Source organism: Fusarium oxysporum, chromosome I (genome assembly GCF_013085055.1).
Source record: "Fusarium oxysporum Fo47 chromosome I, complete sequence".
NCBI lineage: Eukaryota > Fungi > Ascomycota > Sordariomycetes > Hypocreales > Nectriaceae > Fusarium > Fusarium oxysporum.
Window position 1 is genome coordinate 6439610 of NC_072840.1, and position 21961 is coordinate 6461570.

Below are 21961 nucleotides of genomic sequence, written 5' to 3' on the forward strand. Positions count from 1 at the left end.
AGCTAACTATAATAATATTAACTTAATAAAGCTTTGCCTACTAAGGGGTAAGAAATATTTAAATTATATTAGACTTTAGAGATACTTAGATATAGCTTTTAAGGCTAACTTATAAACTTAAAAAAAAAAAATAAAGTATATATAACCTAATAAAGTATAAAGCTATAAGGCTATTCTTATACTAATTACTACTTTTCTACTACTTATAGCTAACCCTAGTTTATCCCTGCTTAATTATTATTATATTATTCTTAACCTTGGCTTTTTCTTATTATTACCTGCTTTAACCCTTATTCTTAAATTTAAGGCTTATAAGGTTTAAGAGCTATTATATAGCTTATTTTACTAGGGTATAATATAGTAAAGTAAATCCTTTTATCTCTTTGTTACTTCTCTTAGTAATTACTTAACCCTAGATTAAACTGCGCCTTTTATTATTTCTAAGATTAATAGGTTTTAATATTATTTATATTAAATATTATACTTTAGAATACTATAGGTTATATCCTAGGTAGAGGATATAAGGTTATTACTAGTATTAAAGCCCCCTGCCCTCTACTAGCCCTGATTTACTAATACCTAAACCTTAGACCTTAATATTTTAAGTAATATTATATAGTATTAGGTTAAAGGCAGAGGTTTAATAAATAGCTACTTTACTATTTAATATAACTCTAATCTGCTATAATTAAATAGTAAGTAATATCTATAAATAACCTTATTTATAGCTATTAGTCTTATAGTTAATAAGGCTATAAAGTATTTATAACCTCTTTCTATATATACTTTAGTGCTAATACTACTGCCTAGGTAGGCCTAATAGTATTTTATTATTAAGATCCCTTATATAAGTTAAGATAATATTATAATTAAATATAGTAATAAGTAGCTATTAAAACTACTATACTATTAAATAAGACCTAAGATTATATTATAATAATAGTAAAAGCCCTAATCTAGACTAGAGTTTAGGATAAAGAGGAGGGAAGACTAATAAAACTTAATACTAATATATTCTCTTTAGTCCTATTCCTACCTAATTTTTCCTTAGCGCCTACTTAGTCTTATTTTAAGGGCCTAAAGTCTAAAGGCTAAAAGTAAAGACTAAATATTAAATCCTTCCTAACTATCCTAAGTCTATAATATTTAATAAATACTACTTCTCTAATATCTTAAGAAATATAATATATTAATTATAATAAATCTAGGTAGTTATAATTAAAGATATATTACTTATTAACTCTATTAGACTATTAATATAAAGCTTAGTTATTAAGTTATCCCTACTTTTATATATTAATATTATAGCAGCTAAATAGCCATATTTGCTAAGACTAGCATAAATTTTATAAGTACTAGCTTCCTAAAATATAGCCTTAGGCCTTTTAGCTATATCCCTAATAGCTTAGAAATACTTAACTAATAAGGTTAATTTGCCTATAAGAAGGTTATTTTTTTATATAATAACTATTGCAGCTTATGCCTTAGTTTATATATGCCTGCCCCTTATAGGTATTTTAGAGTAAATAATTATAGAAATAATATAATAAAGTAAAGATATTTAGATTATACTACTAAGGATCTTAGATATACCCTTAATAAGCCAGGAATAATTAAATTATAATATTATAGACTTAGTTAAAGGTATTAAGGCTTATATAATAGGCATAATATAGTATTGACTATATAGTAATAAATATATTTAGCATATAAGCCTCTTAAGCTACCTATCTATTACTAACTAAGTATAAGCCAGGATATATTAGACTTTCTATATATATAATTTAATTACTAAGGTATTACTTATACTGCTTTCTAATAAATAGTAGCTAACTTTGCTTTTAAGGTAGGATTTAGATTAGGAGATAAAGATATAGAACTATAAGATATATATTAAATCTAACTAGCAAGAAGACTTAATATAAATATATAATATCTGCCTTAGTCCTTTATAACTATTTAAATAACTTTTACATTATTATAATAGCTAATTATTCTTATTAAGATTTATTAACTTCTAGATTAAATTAAATAAAAGTAATATCTTAATTCTTTTTAATCTTTAAAGCTAATATAAAGGTTTATAATAAGGTATATACTTATCTCCTTGGCGTTCTTACCTAATATATTATTTTTTTTTTTTTTTTTTAAGTTTATAAGTTAGCCTTAAAAGCTATATCTAAGCATCTCCAAAGTCTAATATAATTTAAACATTTCTTACCCCTTAGTAAGCAAAGCTTTATTAAGTTAATATTATTATAGTTAGCTACCTTAATTATAGCCTAAACCTAGCTATATATAACCTAGCTAGAGAGCCTTAATTACTCTTTAGCTAGCCTTAATCTTCTTCCTGTAACCCACTTTAAAGGCCACTCTTTTACCAACCCCTATAGCATACTTAAATCATCCACCGCGCTTCCATAGTAAGTAATCCAATCCGACTTCTAATTGCAACTGCTAATAGCATTATAGCTTTACTATTACAATGCCTACTATTAGAAGAAGCCTATAGGCACCTAATCCTAATAGGTATTATTTAATAAAAGGTTATAATATAACCTATAAAATTAAGTAAGCTATTAAGAAAGATAATTATAGCAAGCTTTATAATATAATAATAGAAATTAAAATAAATTAGGGAAAAGAGGATAATACCAGCTGCATTAAATTAGTAATCTTTAGTTATAAGATCCTCCTGCTCTTATAGCCTTATTATTAGCTAATTAATAAAGGCTTCCTTAATTATAAGATAGAGCTGCTTTATAAGTTAGAAGGGAAGTTACTTAGAGGGGTAAATCTAAGCTAGAGGGAAAGAGAATTCATTAAGGCCCTTTGCGGCAGCTTATATAATAAGTAGCTTAAGGCCATCTAGTAGCAGGCTAAGAAGGTACTAGAGAAGATTAAACCTTAATAATATATAGACTAGGCTAGTTATGGTCTTGGACTATAAGAGCGCGACTAAGACGAGGGGGATGGCGTACTGTGATATCTAAGATGGAAGAGGGGTAATTGCAGGGTTTTGTGGGAAGAAAATATATTAAGTTTTATATAAGTTTAGTTGCCTAAAGTTAAAGACCTAAAGTCATGATATTAGCATCGGCGGCGTAAGGAGGGTTAAATAGGTTATGGGATATAGTATGTAATAAACTTAATGGATTAGCTAAATATTAGTATACTATTAATATAAATAAGGGACCTAGTATATTATATAATTATAGGCACTACTAGGAGAAATAAAAGTAATAATTAAAGACTTTATAAAGTAAATAGATAAGTTTTATAACCTAAAGATCTTATAGCTATATAACCTTAAATCTAAGGTAGTAATAAACTATAAGATACTAGCCTTTATATAATATATAATTAGACTTTTTATATAAAATAGTAATAATAATACCTTAAGGGCTAAGAATATTATAAGATATATTATTAAGGGCTAATATAATAACCCTAAAAATTTATAGTATAATAATTATATATAAGAGCCAGAGGAGCTAACTATTAAAATACTATAATACCCTGCCTATATATATAAATTATAAAACCTAAATTAGTAAGACTTTATTAATCTTAGCTTTATTATAATATATAAAGAGTTTAATAGCCTATTATCTAATAATTTAAAAGGCTAATATTAAAAAGTTTATATAACTATAATATTAATAGCTTATACTACAAGGGTAATATAAATAGAAATAACCTCTATTTATCTTATAGTAATACTATAATTATATATATAATTAAAATAAGCTAAACTAATTACCAAATAGGTAATAATAATATAATATAGGCAAGAGAGGATTATATAAAGAAGATTATTAACCTTTTTAACTTATATAATATACTTTCTAAATTTAACTTAATAACTTATATTAGTATTTTACTTTTTAGTCTTATATTATAATATAAATATAGCTATAAGGATAGTATTCTTTCTTAAAGAGATCTAAATCTTCTATATAATATCTAGAATTATATATTATAACTATAGAATCTAAGGATATAAAACCTTACTAATTTATAAGACTATTTATATATATTTAATATAATTAAGTCTCTTAGTATCTTATCTTACTTTCTTATACCTATTATTAGGAGAAATAAGGCAGGTTTATAGTAATACCTAGAAGTTATAAGCTATACTTATAACTAGGCTTAGGCACTACTTATTACTATCTACTTAGAATTCTATAACTTATTACTTTTAGATAATCTTAAGGAGTTACTAAAAACATTTAATAAAGAGAGGATATATAAAGGGAAGGCTTATTATCTGCCTTATAACCTTAATACCTATAATATTATAATATAGCTTAGTATGTTACTAATAATTAGAGCTTAGTTATATAGGATATAAAGTATAAATAGACTATTAAATAATAAGGCCTAGTTTTATCTTATTATTATATATTAGGCTTATAGAGATAATAATATTAAATAGCTTAGTATAAGTTAATATAGCTTTAGAATTTATTTCTATTTTTACTAATATAATACCTAGCTTTATTTTATTAAGGCTTATATCTTAATATAAGTCTTACTAAAGAAGCTAAAAGTAACTTATCCTAAGGGGACTAATAGTTCTATATTTACTTTTATAGCCTCTTTCTTACTTATAAAAAGGGATATCTAGTTATAGGCTAATATTTAAGGTATCTTAATATCTATCTCTAGAAATATAAATTTTATACTAAAGGTTATATTTACTAGCTAATATAGTAGTTTAGGAAGTCTAATTTATAATTATAATTATTAGAGTTTAATCTATATAATACCTACTAGATTTAAGGGCGCCCTTAAGATTATTATTAAGTTTAAATAAGATATACCCTTAAAGGGATAAAAACTAATTAGTTTATTATATTATTTATAGGCATAAATATTTATATTATAAATCTATTATTATGTTCTTCTTATATAAACCTAACCCTTAAATTAATATTATTATATTATAATAATTACTTTGCTCTTATTTAATATAAGAGTAAAAGTATTTTCTTTATTATAACTAAGTCCTTAGGTATTAATCTAATTTTTATTACTTTTAGTCTTATATAATAGTTTCCCTTATTAGCAAGCCTTCTAAAGGGTCCTAAGCTATAAGATTAGATAATTCTAAGGTCAGGAGGATCTAGAAATATATAATATAATAGAGAATAATAATATATAGTATATATAAAGTAATATAACTAGCTATATATATTTAACTACCTATTACTAATGTAAATTATATTAGCAAAGTAAACTATATTACTAGATAGCTATAGCTTTAGAATTTTAAATATTTTACCTAGCCTATCTCTCTGTTATTATTATCTAGATAAGGCAGGAACCACTATATAATAATTATACCTAGCCACTATGCCATAAGGCAAAAGATTAGGCTATAAGTTATAACTGCCATTATAGCAATTATAGTATTACTTATAGCTGCATATAAAGCCTTATAGCGCTATTACAAGGACTAATTATAACACATCCCCCCTGCCGTCATAGCCCCTCCCACTCTCACTCCCACTCCCACTCCCCCAGAGTCAGCGGCCTACTTCCCCGAATAACACTATAGCAGGCAAAGAAGCATCTAATCGCCCAGATAGGCAGAGAGATACACGCCAAGACTGGGTGATTTACAGTAGGTCTTACGGCACTGCAGGGAGGCAATTCCTTATATTTCTAAATATTAGAGGGGAATTAAATATCTTTATACCACTCTAGAAGGTACTTTGCCCCGCAGAATATGCCCTCTTGTGCCTTATGGTAGTAGATATTAAAGTACCTAGAACTCTAATCATTACTATAGCTTACCTAGGTAAGTTACACTAAGTTCTATTTACTATTAATAGAATAATAAGAATTAATATAAGAGTGCAAGGCAGATAAGGTAATTAAGACCTAGCAAAGCTATATAAGCTAGGATAGTTTAAAAACTACTAATAAATTACCTCCAGTGTTTATTATATTTCCTGCACTATAATATAGGCAGAGTATACTTATACCAGAACATAGCCACTATATTATAGAGAAAGTCAAATCTCCCTCTGCCCTCTGGCAGGCTAAAGATACTATGCCAAGAAAATCATAAGCGCAGGCATCTATAGCCTCGATTACACCTGCTTTTATACTCGCAGCTTCTAGGGGCATTTAGGCAATTTATTATAGCAATAAGTAATTAAAAACCAAGAGGTAGGCTATAAACCCTGTAATCCTAAGCTTAAAGAATAATAAGATTATAATCTTCTTAAAAGTTTCAAGAAGATCAGGGCCTATAGATCTATACTTTACTTATTAGCTTATTAATATTAGCTTATTAAGTTCTGGTTTACTAATACCCCGGAATTAGAAAGTTTACAATGCCTAGTAAACAAGGGGGGGCTAATAGATACTATATAAATAAAATAAATTAAGTAATACCTATAGGTTTAAGCTAGCTATTTTAAATCTGCTAACTAGCTAATTTCTATAAATTAATCTAATAGGTTTTTAGTTAGTTAATATAATACTCTAGGGTAATTCTAGACCTTAGCAGCTATCTCTGCCATCTAACCCTTAGTAAAAGGTCTATATACTTAAATAATTTCTAGAAGTTAGGTAAGAGGCTATAATAAGCATGAAATATTAAAGACAGTCTCAAAGGACTTAAATTACTAGCTATAAATAAAATAATAAGCAGAAATTTACTCTAGCTTCTAGGTGGAGTTAAGTAGCTAGCTTTTACTACTATCCTGCATTAGAAATAAGTAAGAAAAAAAGTCCCTATATCTGGCTCCCTATAGCACCTATTCTAATGCCATAGTAGCCAGATTATAAGCAGGTTATTAATAAGTAGCTCTATTAGGCAATAAATCTAGCAGGTAACTAAGTGGCTTTAGCTAATACTAATATTCTTAAGTTCTAATATATATAGCATCTTATATATACTATATATATAATACTTATATTATATATACATCGCATATAACATCCTAGTATAGTACTAATAAGTAGCATTTATTATTACTTAGAGGTCTAATAATAACTAATAATAAGGCATAATATAATAACCGAATAGGAATAGAAAAAAGGCCAGTAATATTATATCCTATAAATAAGTGCTATAACTAGGTAGGCATAGGAGAAGCAGTAATTACTATTGGTTAAATCTTTAATTATATTAACTGATATAAGGTTCCTAGGATCTAGAAATATTAGAGCCTGCTTGCTTTGCCTCTCTTAAACCTTATTTTACTATATGGCCTATATCCTTTTACCTTATCTATGTCTCTAGCTATTGCCTATCTCTGGTTAACCTAGATTCCTATAAAGCCAAGGACTTAGGCAGGCATAGCAGCTTATAATAAGAAGCTTAAGGGCAGGGGCTATAAGCTAGCCCTTAAGTCAGGCAGTAGTAATATTTCGGCCGTTAAAGACTTTATTTTATTATCTAACTATAAACCTAACATCTTAGTAAGCCTCTACTGCTTTAAGGCTTATATAGATAAGGCTCTTAGGGTTAAGTCTAAGGCTATTATATATAAAATAGAAAATAATAAATAACTTATATTATAGCATAAGGAGCTTAATATAGCCCTGATTTAGGCCTTTGGTACTATAGGTATTAGCTGTTTCCCTACTAGGTTCCTAGGTTAAGAGTTTAGCCTAAGCTTAAAGCAGAGTCTACTTATTTATGTCTTTACCTCTATCCTTAGTGGCTTAGTATCCTTATATTATATTACCTTTAGTATAATAACTAGCCTACTTTAGGTTTTTATTTCTTATTATAGCTTTAGTTAGTATCCTAATAAGATTATTATATTTCTTAATAGCATTAAATAGCTAAGTTAGGCTTTTATTATTACTATTAGTAGTAGCCTGGCCCTTACTGCTATTATAAATAGCTATATATCTCTTATTATTAGCATTATTATTATTGCCCTGGTTTTACTTACTATTAGCTTTTTAGGTCTTAAATATATCCTAATCTATAAGTAGTATACCTAGTGTATTTACTTTATTATATTTATAATTATCTTCGGCATAGTAAGACTATATACTAATAGTAAGACCCCTGCCTCTAGTTTAGGTATAAATCTCTTATATAATATACTTTCTCTAATTACTATTATTTATAGCAGCTCTGTATTATAGGTAATTATAGCTTTAGACTACTATATGCACTACCTAGCTAATATATTAAGGCTAAAAGTCTAGCTCTTAATTACTACTAGTATTAATATCCTTATACTAATTAGTATAACTGCAGGAGCTATAGTTATTAATACACTTAATAATATTAATGCCTAGAAGACTATATATATAGACCCTTACTAGGGTCTTAGCTTCCTTATTAGAGATATATTATATCCTCAAGGTTTTACTAATTTCCTTCTTATTCTATTATCCTTTAGCAGTATTAATACTAATATTATATCTCTCTACTTATTAGCTATATTATTCTATTAAATAGCTACCCTATATACTAAAGTTCCTTGCTTTATTTAAATACTTAGTAATTTTATAATTATTATAGTTCTAGCTATTATTAGTTATTAAAAACTTAATATATATCTGCAGGACTTCCTAAGTCTCCTAGGTTATTAGTACACCAGCTACTTTATTATCCTTTTCGAGGAATACACCATCTTCTGCAAGCGCGACTTTGCTAACTATGATCTTGAGGGCTGGAATAACCGGAAGAGGCTGCCTCTATTGCCTTTCTTTTGGGTGTTGTTGCATGGTGCAAAGGAATGGTTAAGACCTAGTTCACCGGACCACTTGGTAAGTTAATTGGAGTATATAGAGGCGATATTGCAAATGAGTTAACCTTTGTGGTTACCGCGATTGTGTACCTAGTTGCTCGATATTTTGAACTGAAGTACTTTAGCAAGTATATTATAGTTATTAGCATCTGTAATCAGCAGGAGAGCCATCTAATAACTGCACTGCCATTCCTCGGAAGCTCTGAGTTAACTGGATCTGCTATATCTCTGCCAGTGTAATGATTAATAATATCTCGTAGTATACTGCCAGTTAATTAATGTATCTGTCGGAAGTGGTTTGTAAATGTGTCTGGCCGGAGTGCCGTCTTGCATTTCAGGGGGACAGGTTGAAAAAGTTTGGGTGAGTAAGAGCGAAAGTCCGCGAATTTGTCCGGTCTTATCATGCAGAGAGATACAACGAGCCGCCTCGATAGCAACCCCAGAGCACCGGTTTTTCCATTGAAAAAGATTATACGTTGTTAACCTATTGAGTACTATGCACACTGTTTAGTCAGAGAATATATAGCCATAACGTGCGTGCTATTTTACTCGCAATAACGTCGGATACGGGGAAACCGGCCACCCTTTTCAAAACACCAAAAACAAGATCGCGATTGTAACTCAATTAAAATCACACCACCAAATTTTTTATATTAAATGAAATTTCTATCAGTGAATATTCAGATGGAGTTGAGTACAAAGATCCTCGAGTTTTAGCTTTTTAACGCGATGCGACGTTCTTTGTGGCTGTAACACTTTTCGCATCTCTTCACGAGCTTTTAAAATCGCTGGAACCTTTGCGAACTCGGCATTTCCGTTATATATGACTTTCTTCCTCTTTTTCGGCAGATATTCTTCCTTTTCTAATTCCATTATCGTGATTTCTCTTCTTTGGCGTTCAATATCGAAGTTATGACTATCTAATTGACTGCCAATCTTACGGAAAAGCACCCTGACAGCAGTGTCTTCAGAGACAACGCCCGGGACAGCTTGGAGGGCCCGGCGAAGCTGTACAGATGATCGGGGCGTCATTGGAAGACGGGAATTCTTTCCTTTTGCCGGGGAAATAGCTGTGACAACGGGAGCTGGTGTCTCAGGAGTCTGAGTGACCATCGGGTTTATCAGGACCTTCGCCAGATTGACTGGCTATAGTCCGGTTGCTTTCCAGCCGGCTAGGGCGTTCAACTTCGTGATATCCTCTTTCCGAGCTTTGTCGTAAGTGTATAAGAAGGTGATCTTGCCGATATGACTCGAATCTGCGATAGAAGCAAGATCCGAGAGGAATTTCCTATATGCCCTCTTTAACGGTCCAAAGACTGCAACATCTAGCGGCTGAAGGACATAAGAAGAGTGTGCTGGAAGGAAAAGCACGAATATGTTATTATTACAACACTCAAACAAGAAGTCTTTAGTCATATAACTTCCGTGACCGTCGAGGATAAGAAGACGCGGTTCTTTTGGATTCTCGAGCTTTGTCGACGGAATAAACATCATTTTCAGCCAAATTAACGCTATATGGTTATTTGTCCAGCCCTTCTCGCTGCTGGTGAATTCCCAGTCTTCCAGGAAGTCCAAATTCTCCGGAAAATGCTGTTGTTGGACTGTTTTCCCTTTGAAGATCAACAGAGGTCTCAGGACCTTCCCCGTTGCCGAGATGCATTCGAGAATTGTGATCCAAGACCTCGGACCAGGCTGACGAATAAGTACTGACTTCTTGTCCTTGTAGCCAAGGAATAAACAGTTCAGTCCTATCTCCTCCATCATTCCAACTTCGTCGACGTTGTATCTGTTCTTCTGCTTGACTATTCGAACTGCCGGTATCGACAATAACATAAAGAAAGCCTTGATAAGTTCAGTAGAAGCTCCGTTATAACGCTCGAAATCCATACGCTTGCCCGGCAAAGTCTTTACTTCTTTGTTCCTGTCCATAAAAGACTGTAACCAGCGTTTTCCGACGCCTTCTGGGAAGCCGTTGCGGACAGCAATCTGATTTGCAAAGTGTCGGACCTGCTGATGCGATACAGGGCACCCTAGACCAGCTTGGACCACAATCCAGTCTCGTAATCTTCTTTCCTGAACAGCTGAGAGCTTTTGTTCAGGTTCGTGAGCTTGTCTTGGTGTTGTGGCACCTTTAATTCTGTCTTGGAGCGTTGAACGGTTGATGCCATAAGCCGGTGCAGCATTGTTCACAGAAACTCCTTATGAAACCATCTGAAGAGCGGCGCTCATGTCTTTTTCAGTAAATTCCGTCATTCTGAATTGATTGGCAACTTTACAAGTTCATACGATTAAGATTGGTAGAGTTGTGAATTAATTAAGATATCATTAATTGAGATGTTGGGTCAAAAAGCGGGTGGCCGGTTTCCCCGTATCCGACGTTATTGCGTGCGTGCTTCTGAGCCAACAGAGGATACTTCTACTCGTCTTACGAGCAGTTTCCTCACATCGATCCAGAAGCGCGTCTAACGCTTCGAGAACAGCTGCAATCTTTCGTTCGTCTTCCATAGTGCTAACAATGTCTTCTTGCAAACCGTTGGTCCCTTGGCGGCCAAGAAGATAAGGCCCGGCGCCTCGAGATAATAATACTGCCGCAAGGGCAATAAGTATATCTCGACTTCTTCCGTGATATATCTTATCTTAACCTATCCTTTTGATCTATGGCGTCTACTCTTTAAATCCGAGAAGGTCTCCTTGGCTGTTTGCCCTAATGCCTCCTGATTCCATGTAGGTTAGTATATCTTTACCGGGGTTTAAAAGTCATTCTTGCTCTTTTATAGATGCGAGATGAGCTTAGATAGTATTACTGGTTTATATAGTAAGACTGCTATAACTAATAATTTAATACCTTTGTAACTGGTTTAACCCTATTATCTATGCTTATAGCTATACCTTATTATAAAATTTATCTAGCTTGCGCTTTCTGGGGGGCTAACCTTGGAAATACTAAGTGGAAATATAGCGTATTAGGGATAAGAAGTTTATGGTATAGAGTGGGCATTTCTGGCAGGCATACCCCTTGTAGATATGTAAGTCAGGATGTTCTGAGCAGCCGTCTTTGGGGAGCGGCGTAGCACTAGGATTACCTAGGTATAACTGGCCTAGACCTTTAAGGAATTCGGTTAAGCCCTTATGCTTATTGTGTTTAACCTGGTGCTTTACTCTTAGGTGCGTTATAATAATAGACCTTTTTACAGATAGTGCATATTAACAGGTCGACTAGCAGCAAATTAATAACTTTATATCTAGGTCAATACGAAGAGCAAGTCGGTTAAGAATATTAAATCTAGTTATTGCAAAACTTATTATCGAGCTCTAATATAAATATGTTTCTAAGGCCTTATGGAAAGAGGGCTTAAAAGAAATGAAAGAGGTAAGGGTAACCTAGGGTGAGGCAATTGCAAATATGTAGCGAATGTTCTTTAAAACTTTAACTTGGTCGGGAAGGAAAGGCAAGTTAGTGTTGTCTGATGATAGAGAAATAATAGGGGTTCCACCGTAGCTCCGCGAACCCTGAAAGCGTGCACGGACGAAAAGAATGTATTACGATACAACTCTGTGTAATGTGGGGCAAATAATTCAAATTTATAACAATTGATATTGTCATTGACTACTAGGCTTTTAATGTTGGCTATAGTTTACATTTGCAGTGATGTTGATGAACCTGAGCCAAAACTTTGCGCGCTGCATCATGGTGTCGCTGTACCGTGACGTGTAACCAAGCGCCAATCAGAAACTCAAACCTACCCCCCGGCTAGTGACTTTGGTAAATTCAATTCTACCCCCGGTCAAAAATCAACTCTACCTCATGTAATGTGGGGCAAACCTGTAGGACTAGGCTTAGTCGACCGTGAATTTAAGCTTACCTGCCGTTTGCGTGTGGATGCTGATTAATCGAACCTCCTCCACTTCCGGGGCTTGATTTCTAAGCCTCAACATCCTCCGAACGACCTCAAATTCACCCGAGCTTAGTCGAAATATTCGACTGATCTATACCTGCTTACTTCGGCGTGACTCACAAATTCTAAGAAGTCGGAAGGAGACCTTAAGAAAATGCCACTCGCGGATGAATGCCAGTCCGACTCGATGGCTTCAAGCATCATGAACCGCTCGCGAGGCAGCAGATTGCATAGCTCAAACAGAGATGACGCCGTAATGTGAAGGTAGCTATCGCCTGGACTGTAGTATAAAGAGATGGAAAGGTTCCGTAGCAGCCATGAATCAACAAACATCTAGAATACCAACAAACACACTCAGCACTCATTGCTTATCACACTTGCAACGCTCAAAATGACCACTTCTCAATCTCTCACATTTCTCGGCCTCGGGAACATGGGTTCCGCCCTTGTACAAGCTCTTCTGAAGGCTTCTCACAAAGTGACGATCTGGAACCGCACGACAGCCCGACCTCAGGTCAAAGTCGCCGTTGAGGCGGGAGCTATCCTCGAAGCGGATGTCCAGAATGCTATCTCCATGAACAACATCATTATCATCTGTCTCCTCGACTACTCCAGCATCAAAAATGTATTGGCTGACATTCCGACCTCTGCCTTCGAGGGAAAGACCATTGTTAATCTGACCAATGGTACACCGAAATAAGCACGGGAGATGGCACACTGGGCCGCCTCCCACTCTGCCAAACAATACTTCGACGGAGCGGTCATGGTAACGCCTCAAATGATCGGAGGGCCCCAGTCATTCTTTGTCGTCAGTGGAGAAACCCCCGAAGCATTCAAGCCCGTCGCCTCATTCCTTGAACCCCTCGGAAGGCCGGAGTATCTCGGCACAGCCATAGATGCTGCTGCTCGATACGACCTTGCTGCTCTGTCGTCCATGTATGGCATGTTTAGCGGAATGTTCGTCGCTATGGCACTTCTCAAAAAGGGACATGCGACAGTCGACGAGAAGCTTGAACCTGTTGTGTCAGGCAGCCTGAACCCGTTCCTAGGCGCATTGATATCGTATAATGGACTTATTGCTCGGTCCTGGGATGACAAGGCGTGGGATGATAACCTGGGGAATCCAATTGGAATGCAAGCACAGGCCTTGAAGAATATTCTGGAAGCTTGTCGTGATGATGGGATGGATGATGGGTTTCTGAAGAACTTGACGATGGCGATGGAGGAAGTGGTGAAGGACAGAGGAGAGAATGGCGGGATTGCCGTAATTGGAGAGTATCTCTTGAACGGACGCTTAACAAATGAGTAATGGCTGGTTACTGAGAGCATTTCAACCCTAACAATAAATCCACGATAACCTGCGACAGAGTTCATAGAAAACACCATACAAATAAAATATGGGTCATTACAGGTAGGGGGCAGAGTTCATTAATCTTGGAAAATCCGGGAATCCCCCTTCCCTTCAGGATTCAGACTGTTAGTCTGAAAGTCCGAGATTTAAAGTTCAAAGTCCTAGACACAATCAAGTTTTATAAAATTATTTTTTCACCCAGCACTACTGCGCAATATAAACAACAATTATAACAAGAGGGGTTAGAATTCATAGAGTATTTTAAGCCCAAATCCAGCCAAACTGGGTTCAATTAATAGCTCTAATAGAAATTTATAAATTAATTTATAGTAGAGTCCATTTGAAATCGCACAAAAATTGAAATCACGCTAACATACATCATAAGCCTGGGTCCTATAAAAGTATGTGTCATACTGGAAAATTTATTTAAGCTTACACCAGACTGAAAATAGTTTTGTAAATTTCAAACTAAGTCTGAAGCAGCTCAAACTTGAAAATTAGGTTAAAGAAACAGAATTATACATAATACAGTCTTGAACGTGCATAATAAGCAAGTGGTACAGATAAGCGACTGCCGCAAAAATCCTTCATCCTACATCATCACCATCTAATCAGCTAATTCTCAACCACCCAATATGTCACAAACCTAATAATGAGGCTAGGATGCCTCTTGCTCCTCACGAGCTTCAAAACAACCCGAAACTAAGTATCCGATGCGCCGCAAAGATGTATCAAGTTTATTACCGTACCTTGCAACGCCGTCAACATTGCACTCAATCACGGCGCGATATTATCCCTAAATCTTGGAAACTCTCTAATCTAGAAAAAGAGATCTTAATTCACTTTATTATTGACCTAGATTTACAAGGATTTCCGCTGCTGTATTCTTTTATTAAAGAAATGGCTAATTGTCTCCTTGCTAATTGCAATGCGTTACCTATTGGCAAGCGCTAAGCTTATAACTTTATATTAAGGAGCAGAATAAAACCAAATCCCATAGGTCGCAACTGCCGGAGATCCTATAAAGCCTAAGAGGCTATTAATATTAAATAAGAATACTAGGCCGAGTCTAAGGGGGTCGTTTAATATGGAGGCTAACCTGCTTAGGTTTTTCTTTAGAGTCTTAGGTTATATATATAGCCGGTATGTATATATGTATGTATATTTTTCATCCGGGGGGCCTTCAGCCCCGAAAGTCCCTACTGGGGCACAGGACGTGCTGAGCTAGAGAAGTCGGAATCTATCTACACACTACTTACAGAAATGCTATTGGCTACAAAGGATTGGTTATTCGCTGCGCGAAATTAGCCTTCACCTCGGCATCCAATTTCTGTAAACACGTCAGTAGGACGCACTCTATCCAGCATATCATCGGCACAAATGGCGCATTCTATCGAGCCTGTTGCCCGTCAGCGGGATGACAAGGCGCGGCTGGCATATCGCAGCCGCTGATGAAGCCTGATGTCAGGAGAGCTGAGATCAGCCTGTGCGTGTGGCAGCTTAAGACTGCCTCTGTAGTGGTCATGGCCAGATGAAGGGCTCTGGTACGCCCTTCGTCTGGCCAAGAACAGGTAAAAGAGAAAGAGAGAGATTGAACAAAGAAGATGAGTAGAAGATAAAGAAAGAAAGAGAGATGCGAGTGCTTTGCGTCGGCCACATGAGCAGACTAGGCGTGCGTCGACATGGTCGATATATATAGCCGGTAAATAATACTTCCTATTAATCTAGGGTAAGCTCTATTACCCTGCTACCAGTTTTAGGGGCAAGAATATATTCTTTATTAATTATATAAGGCATACTATAAGGGACTAATTTATTAATTCTATAATAGTTATTTAATCTCTTAGCGTTAATATATACTATTAGAGATTCTTAATAGCTTTAGGTGCTATAGCTATATATATAATAAAAAACTACTAGATAAACTTCTCTATACTATATTGTATATCAGTATTAGTATTATTATTAGCCAGATCTACTGGCTCCTTGGTATAAATTTATAGGCTTTGGGGTTATCTTTAATCTCTGCCTTCTTTAATAAAGTAGATATTAACTATTTCCTCCTTATGATAAGGATCTAGCTTAATAGTACTAATAGTAGAATTATTAACTTCTTAAATAAAGATAATAAAGTTATTATAGGTAAAATTACTATTTTCTTTAATCTCTATAGAATTAAGTTATAAATTACTCTTAAGTTCCAATAGCCTATTATCTGCCACTAAACTAACTACATTTGCCAGTAGTTTGTCCTAGTGGTTTCCCTTAGTAATATCCTTTCTTGCTTTCTGGCGATTTTGGTAGTTTCGTGTATGAGTTACTTGTAGAAGGCGCTGACGTACCGCAGGGCTCTCCTCCTTTTTTGTGCCTATGAATCGAAGCTTCATCACTCCTCGTGACACAGAACCCCCCCCAGAATGGTTCTATTGCGGTCACGATAAGTGAAAGTAAGTGATATCCAGTGATCGATATTACTTAGTTACAGAAACTGAGCGCTTAGATAATTAAAGTACTTTATTTTGCGATAGTGCGAGGGGGTCACTCATGAAGACTCCGCACCTGACAAAACATTGGGTAAGACAGCTGACTTTTGCGAAGCTGGGAGCACTAGCCATGCTACGAAAATGTAACGCTTGACTGATGAAGTACGCTACTACATAATAGGAAATGTAACGCTTGCTCGAGAGTCATTCTATCGCAATATACCATGGCATGCGCGACAGCAATATTAATTCCAAAAGGACAAAGCTTCCATTTTCATGGTCTTTAGACCAGAGAACTATATAATATAACTAAGTTTAGCCAAAAAGATTGGTGGCGGCCTTGAAGACCTAAGTCGCATTTGCCTACTGGAGTCTCCTTCGTGCTTATACATATACCTCGGTCTTTGTAGAAGCTGCTTGTATAATATCCCCCTCAAAAATTGCCAAACTAAAAATGCCTTCCCTCTCTTCCAGGCCGTAGCCCTCTTACTGCGATGGCTTCGCACCTTCCTTTTGCATTGGCTTAATCTTGGCGTACAATGATGTCTCATGAAAGTTAAAGTTGGGTTCGAGCTCGCAGAATGGATGCTGTAAGAGGAGCACGTCTGCCGTTGGACGATCAAAGGGGTCCCTGATTCACTGTTAGCCAACCACCAATAACAGGGAAGTCCTGATCCGAAAGTACTCACACTTGGAAGCAATCCATCATAAACGCCACCGCCAGGGGACCAAGGGATCCTTGGATATCCTCAGCGATTGGTGGCGCCTTGCCATTGGCAATTTTGTAGATGGCGCCTACCACCTCCTCCTTGGCCCATGGTCGTTCACCCGCGAACATCTCCAACACCACACAACCCAGACTCCAGATATCTACTTTGGCACTATAACCCTCGTATTGTGATCGAATGACCTCGGGAGCCATCCAGAACACCGAGCCTTGCATGTTGTTCGTCTTGTCATTGCCGTAGATGTTGTCTGTCTTTTTAGAGATACCAAAGTCACTGATCTTGCAAGTGCCATCTACATCCAAAAGAATGTTATCTGCCTTCAGATCTCGATGAAGAATACCCTCATGATGCAGATATGCCAATCCAGAGAGCGTCTGCCGGGTGAGAGACGCGACAATGGATTCTTCGAACCCGCCATGCTTACGGAGACATGATCCTATACTTCCACCGGAAATATACTCGAGAAAGATGCTGATACTTGTTTCCTTGCGCTCGCATCCAAGATATTGTACAATGTTGACGTGGTCCAGGTGCTGCATTGTGTCAATTTCCTGGTCCAGTCCCCCGACCAATTCTTTTATCTTCTGCTTATCACCATTAGCTGCCTTCGGGTTGATGTCGACTTCCTTGACGGCCAAGAATTGACCAGTAGTGGCATTCATACCGAGGTATACACGACCATAGGTACCCTTGCCAATGAGTTGCCCTTTGAACCAGCGAAATGTCGTCCGCCTCTTGAGGAGGACATCTTGAGGATTCTTGGGCGTGATAATGCTGCCGGATGCCTGTACTCTCTTCTGAGATGTGCTAGCCATGCGTATGTTGCCCTCGTGAGCGCCATGGACAACTTCACGAATGGACTTCATGCGGCCAAGTCCACTAGAGCATCCGAGACTTCTCTGTGCCAGAAGAGTAGGTCGTTCTGGAGCCTTAAGAGTAGATTCATCAGAACCATGAGTATCGTTCTCATTGTAAAGAGATGGCGGTCGGCTAGGTGTAACGGCAGGCAGACCATCGGTATGGGGTTCAGCTGCAGGGACTCCTTGCGCTCTCTCGGGCGTCGCCTTAGGTGCGTCCCCAGAGGTGTCTTCTGCCTCGGCGATATGAGATGGAAGCATCTCCCCACCCTCTCCTTCTTCTAGAACTGGTTGATCAAGATCCAAGTTAGGGAAGAAGTCATCAAGGTTGTTAATCAGGGCGTCCGTTGGAGGACGGTTCGCCCAAATGTCCTTTTCAATGAACGATTTGCATCGGCCTAATTCGCTGTCCCTCTCACTAGATGTCCTGGAGTCGGATCGAGCGGTTGCTGGTAGTTTACGAGAAAGCCCTATGCCTTCATCGTTGGGGTTAGGTGTAACAGCGCTTGACATAAATTGTGGAGATGTAAAGGACATTGAATGGGCCTTTTCGGCCCGAGAAGTATTCACTGTCAGACTGGGCTGTCCATGGTAATTAGGTGCGTCACGTCCTCTTCGGTTCTTGGCAGAAACCTTGGCTATGTTCCGATTCGTTAAAGGGATCGCGAATAAGCCATCATCAGAATCATCATCGCTATCAACTTTAGCAGGCGGTTTTGGAGGCGGTCTCTGAGGTGACAGCTGATCTGGTCGTTTGTCATTATATGGCGAGCTTCGAGGATGATCGAAATCAACAACTCTGTTGCTTGTGATGCCTGGACCAACCGACTTAAATGGGCTACCCTTCCCTGCTGCATGCTTCCGCACCGCAAGATATTTACGCTCTTTTCTCTCCGTCTTAACCCGGTATGAGGTTGCCATTTGCGAGAGCGCATTCTCATGGATCTTGTTATCCGTCGATGTGTTAGACCTAGAGGTAGGGGGTGAAGTGCTTGACCGCTGCCGCCGATTGTGTTTCGAACCATCAAGTCCAGGTGCCAAATAGCCTAAGGATGCTGGCATGTTGGGGGTTGCTGTAAGGCCACAGGTCACGGGAGGGACTGCTGGTGGTGTGACGAAGAACTTGAGAGTTCCTACGGAATCTCCCTTGATCTGTTTGGTGGTAACAAGTTTCTGGTCATCTAGAGGATCGGCATGATCAAACCTGCCAACTTCCGTAAGGTACAGTAAAGAATCTTCATAGTCTCTCAAACCCAGATGCAGACAGACGGCCTGGCGAATGTTGGTCGCCGTCTCCGCTTCGGTGATATCGCACATTCGGTAGTGCCAATAGTCCATGGTCGCAAGGACATACGTCCGTACAGGATTAATTCTATTTGATCGTTGATGTGCTTGGTAGCCGTTCCTGTCTTCTGGACCTGGTCCCCAGTTCGGAGCGGGCCGGTCCAAACTGGGATCAGGATCGGTTTCAGCGCTTGATAGATTGTTCCCATGCCCGCCGCTGAAAGACTTGTTCCGATCGTGTGAACTCAAACTCTTGGTAGATGCGGCCGATCGGCCGGTAACGATGCTTCGAATAAGCCGTCCCATTCGTTTCCCTTCCTCTCGTTCTCTCGGCTGGCCCCAACCGGTCCCGCTATCTGTGCATTCTGGGGCGAGTTTGGGGTATACTTGCTGGTTAGAGTTACCACGACCGCGGTCAGTCTTGGGCTCTATGGATTGAGTTCCATGGATGTTAGGTGCTTTAAATATCTCCTGCCAGTCTCGGGGGAACTGGTTCTTGGCCGACCAAATCAACGCGGTATCTAAGGGCGGCTGGGACGCAGCTTCCAGAGGAATGGAAATCGCAGAGGAACTTGCTGAACTAGAAGAGGCCTGATTGTATACACTAGGTATACCGCGCGATCGAAGGGTGCTGTTCGTATAAAGGCGATTCCTTGAGTCGGGATTGTCCATTGGGGTAGTCATATCGGCCTCAGTGCCATTTATCGGCGTCTTAACGGACTACGACGCCTGTGAGCTGGTGATTAGGTTTGGATCTTTGGAGCCAAAGGCGGGCTAACTTTAACTGTTCTCTCGCTGGAGTTCTTCTCCCGGGAAGCATGCGGAATGATAGGCCTGGCACCATATCCTACCGTGCTGGCTTCGGAATTGGTAAATTCTCTATCATATCACTGATACCGGGTAATAGGTTGGCTGAAGTGCTCCTCAGTACAACTCAATACGTGGATGACATGCCTCGTACATATGAGAGGGGTTGTGCGGTATGGGCAAGTGGGATGGGTAGACGTCTTAGCAGGCATCATCCAGGAACCTATCCTCCAAGCGACGACCGCGCCCGCAAATTGCGACGCAGCTAACTTTAAGTTTCGGCAACATAGATCGGTGCTAGGATATTGACTCCTGGTGGCCGCCTTTGGGTGGGGGAGTGGCAAAAGCTTTCAAATTATTAGCATCCCGATCGATACCCCACGACCACCATTATGTAGTCTGCGTCTCTAAACGCCTGCTAGAGGATGCGCAGATACAAGATGAAATGTTTTAATCTATAGGCCTTATTGCTATGTATATAATTAAACAGTTGCGTCTAGTAGACTACAGATTTGATACCCTGACTCTAAAATTAGAGTAGACTGTCGCCTAGTTTCCTAAGCAAGCGTGGAGTAACGCGTTGTGCCCACTAGGGGTCAGACTCATAGTATACTACGTCTAAGGTCGTCTCGTCAGACTGGCGCCACTGGCGTCACTGGCTTACTTTAAAAAACATCGCCAGGTTCAAGAATGAAGAGGATGGTGAGGAGGATAAGCAGGACTACAAGAGTTATACTGTGCGGCAAATCGGTATCCAATCCGGTAGCCGCAAAGACAGCCAGCTCTTCAGCCTCCAGAGAGCTTCTTTGCTAGTGCATCATCCATTCACCTTCCGTTTGTTAAAGCGTTTCCAGCTGTCAATTCCGTAGTCATTGTGCATAATGGCAGACCGAAAAGGGTATTATGATGCGAGAGACGCATCGATTTTTGTAGTCAGGTGCAGATCCGGTCGTATACAGAATAAAGTTACCGAATCATACTCGTGCAAACATGTGGGCATCGTCCAAAGTAGCATAACATTCGAGAAGGAGTGCGCTAGCACTATCACCACCTACAGGGAGGCAGAATTGTACTCATCTCGAAAGAGAGAGGGTGTTGGCAAATCCTTCGAACCATGGGCCTGGACTGAGAGCTCTCTTTTCTCACCCCCGAGAGAATAAGGACTCGCCTTCGCCATGCTGGTCTCTTGATCACTTGGGTAAGGTCTTGAGTTTGAAAAGAATCTATAATTAAGAGGGAAATCGCTCCTCATTCTATAGTCCAGTGTATCGAGGTAAAGTAGTGGAGTGACTTTCTGATATGGCAACAAAACGAACAAGCCTACTGGGCAGGTCATACCCCCTGTAGATAGGTATTTTGGCCGCTCTGGCCCATAACTCGGTTCAGCAACGTGATTCTGTTAAGGATTTTTGTCGAAGATTTAGGTACCAAGCAGCAGTAGTAGATCGCAAATTATGTATTGATAGAGAGCTTGTCAACTGGAAACCCAGGGACATGGATCCCAAGAACTATAAGAGTAAGCTTGGCTCCCATTTCTACATATATCCTCATCGGCTAAACCAGTCCCATAGACTCATGATTTACATGACACGATCTCGACACTAATAGTACGGATGAAATGCCACTAGTAACCGTGTGATGATATTCCTTCTCGGCCTAATTCCCGCCTATGTTATGATCTTTTTGACGGAAGTCGCTCACTAAAACGGATAACTGTCTCACTTCTAATAGACACTCAAGCTTTCTTTCATTTACTTTCCTCACCTACTGATAATATTCGAAGAGTTTATAAGTGGAATAGTTACTATGGAATGGATTGG

General features: G+C 37.8%; 3 protein-coding genes across 3 annotated transcripts; 1 reads left to right on the forward strand and 2 right to left on the reverse strand.

The window, feature by feature from the left end:
• Window positions 1–11678: 11678 nt before the first annotated feature.
• FOBCDRAFT_125467 (uncharacterized protein) lies at window positions 11679–11903 on the reverse strand (the record flags this gene model as incomplete). The annotated part of the gene is made up of 1 exon (XM_059607796.1): window positions 11679–11903. A coding segment is annotated over one exon (225 nt), but the record flags the coding sequence as incomplete, so codon positions are not given.
• A 1083-nt stretch (window positions 11904–12986) lies between these two features.
• On the forward strand, window positions 12987–14076 carry FOBCDRAFT_256436 (uncharacterized protein). Its single transcript, XM_054703090.2, has 2 exons — window positions 12987–13317; window positions 13390–14076. The coding sequence occupies exons 1-2, from the start codon at window positions 13023–13025 to the stop codon at window positions 13938–13940; spliced, it is 846 nt and encodes a 281-aa protein (XP_054559065.2). The 5' UTR covers window positions 12987–13022; the 3' UTR covers window positions 13941–14076.
• A 2593-nt stretch (window positions 14077–16669) lies between these two features.
• FOBCDRAFT_124649 (uncharacterized protein) lies at window positions 16670–20018 on the reverse strand (the record flags this gene model as incomplete). The annotated part of the gene is made up of 3 exons (XM_054703093.2): window positions 16670–16761; window positions 16972–17096; window positions 17155–20018. The coding sequence occupies 3 exons, from the start codon at window positions 20016–20018 to the stop codon at window positions 16670–16672; spliced, it is 3081 nt and encodes a 1026-aa protein (XP_054559068.2).
• Between the last annotated feature and the right edge of the window lie 1943 nt (window positions 20019–21961).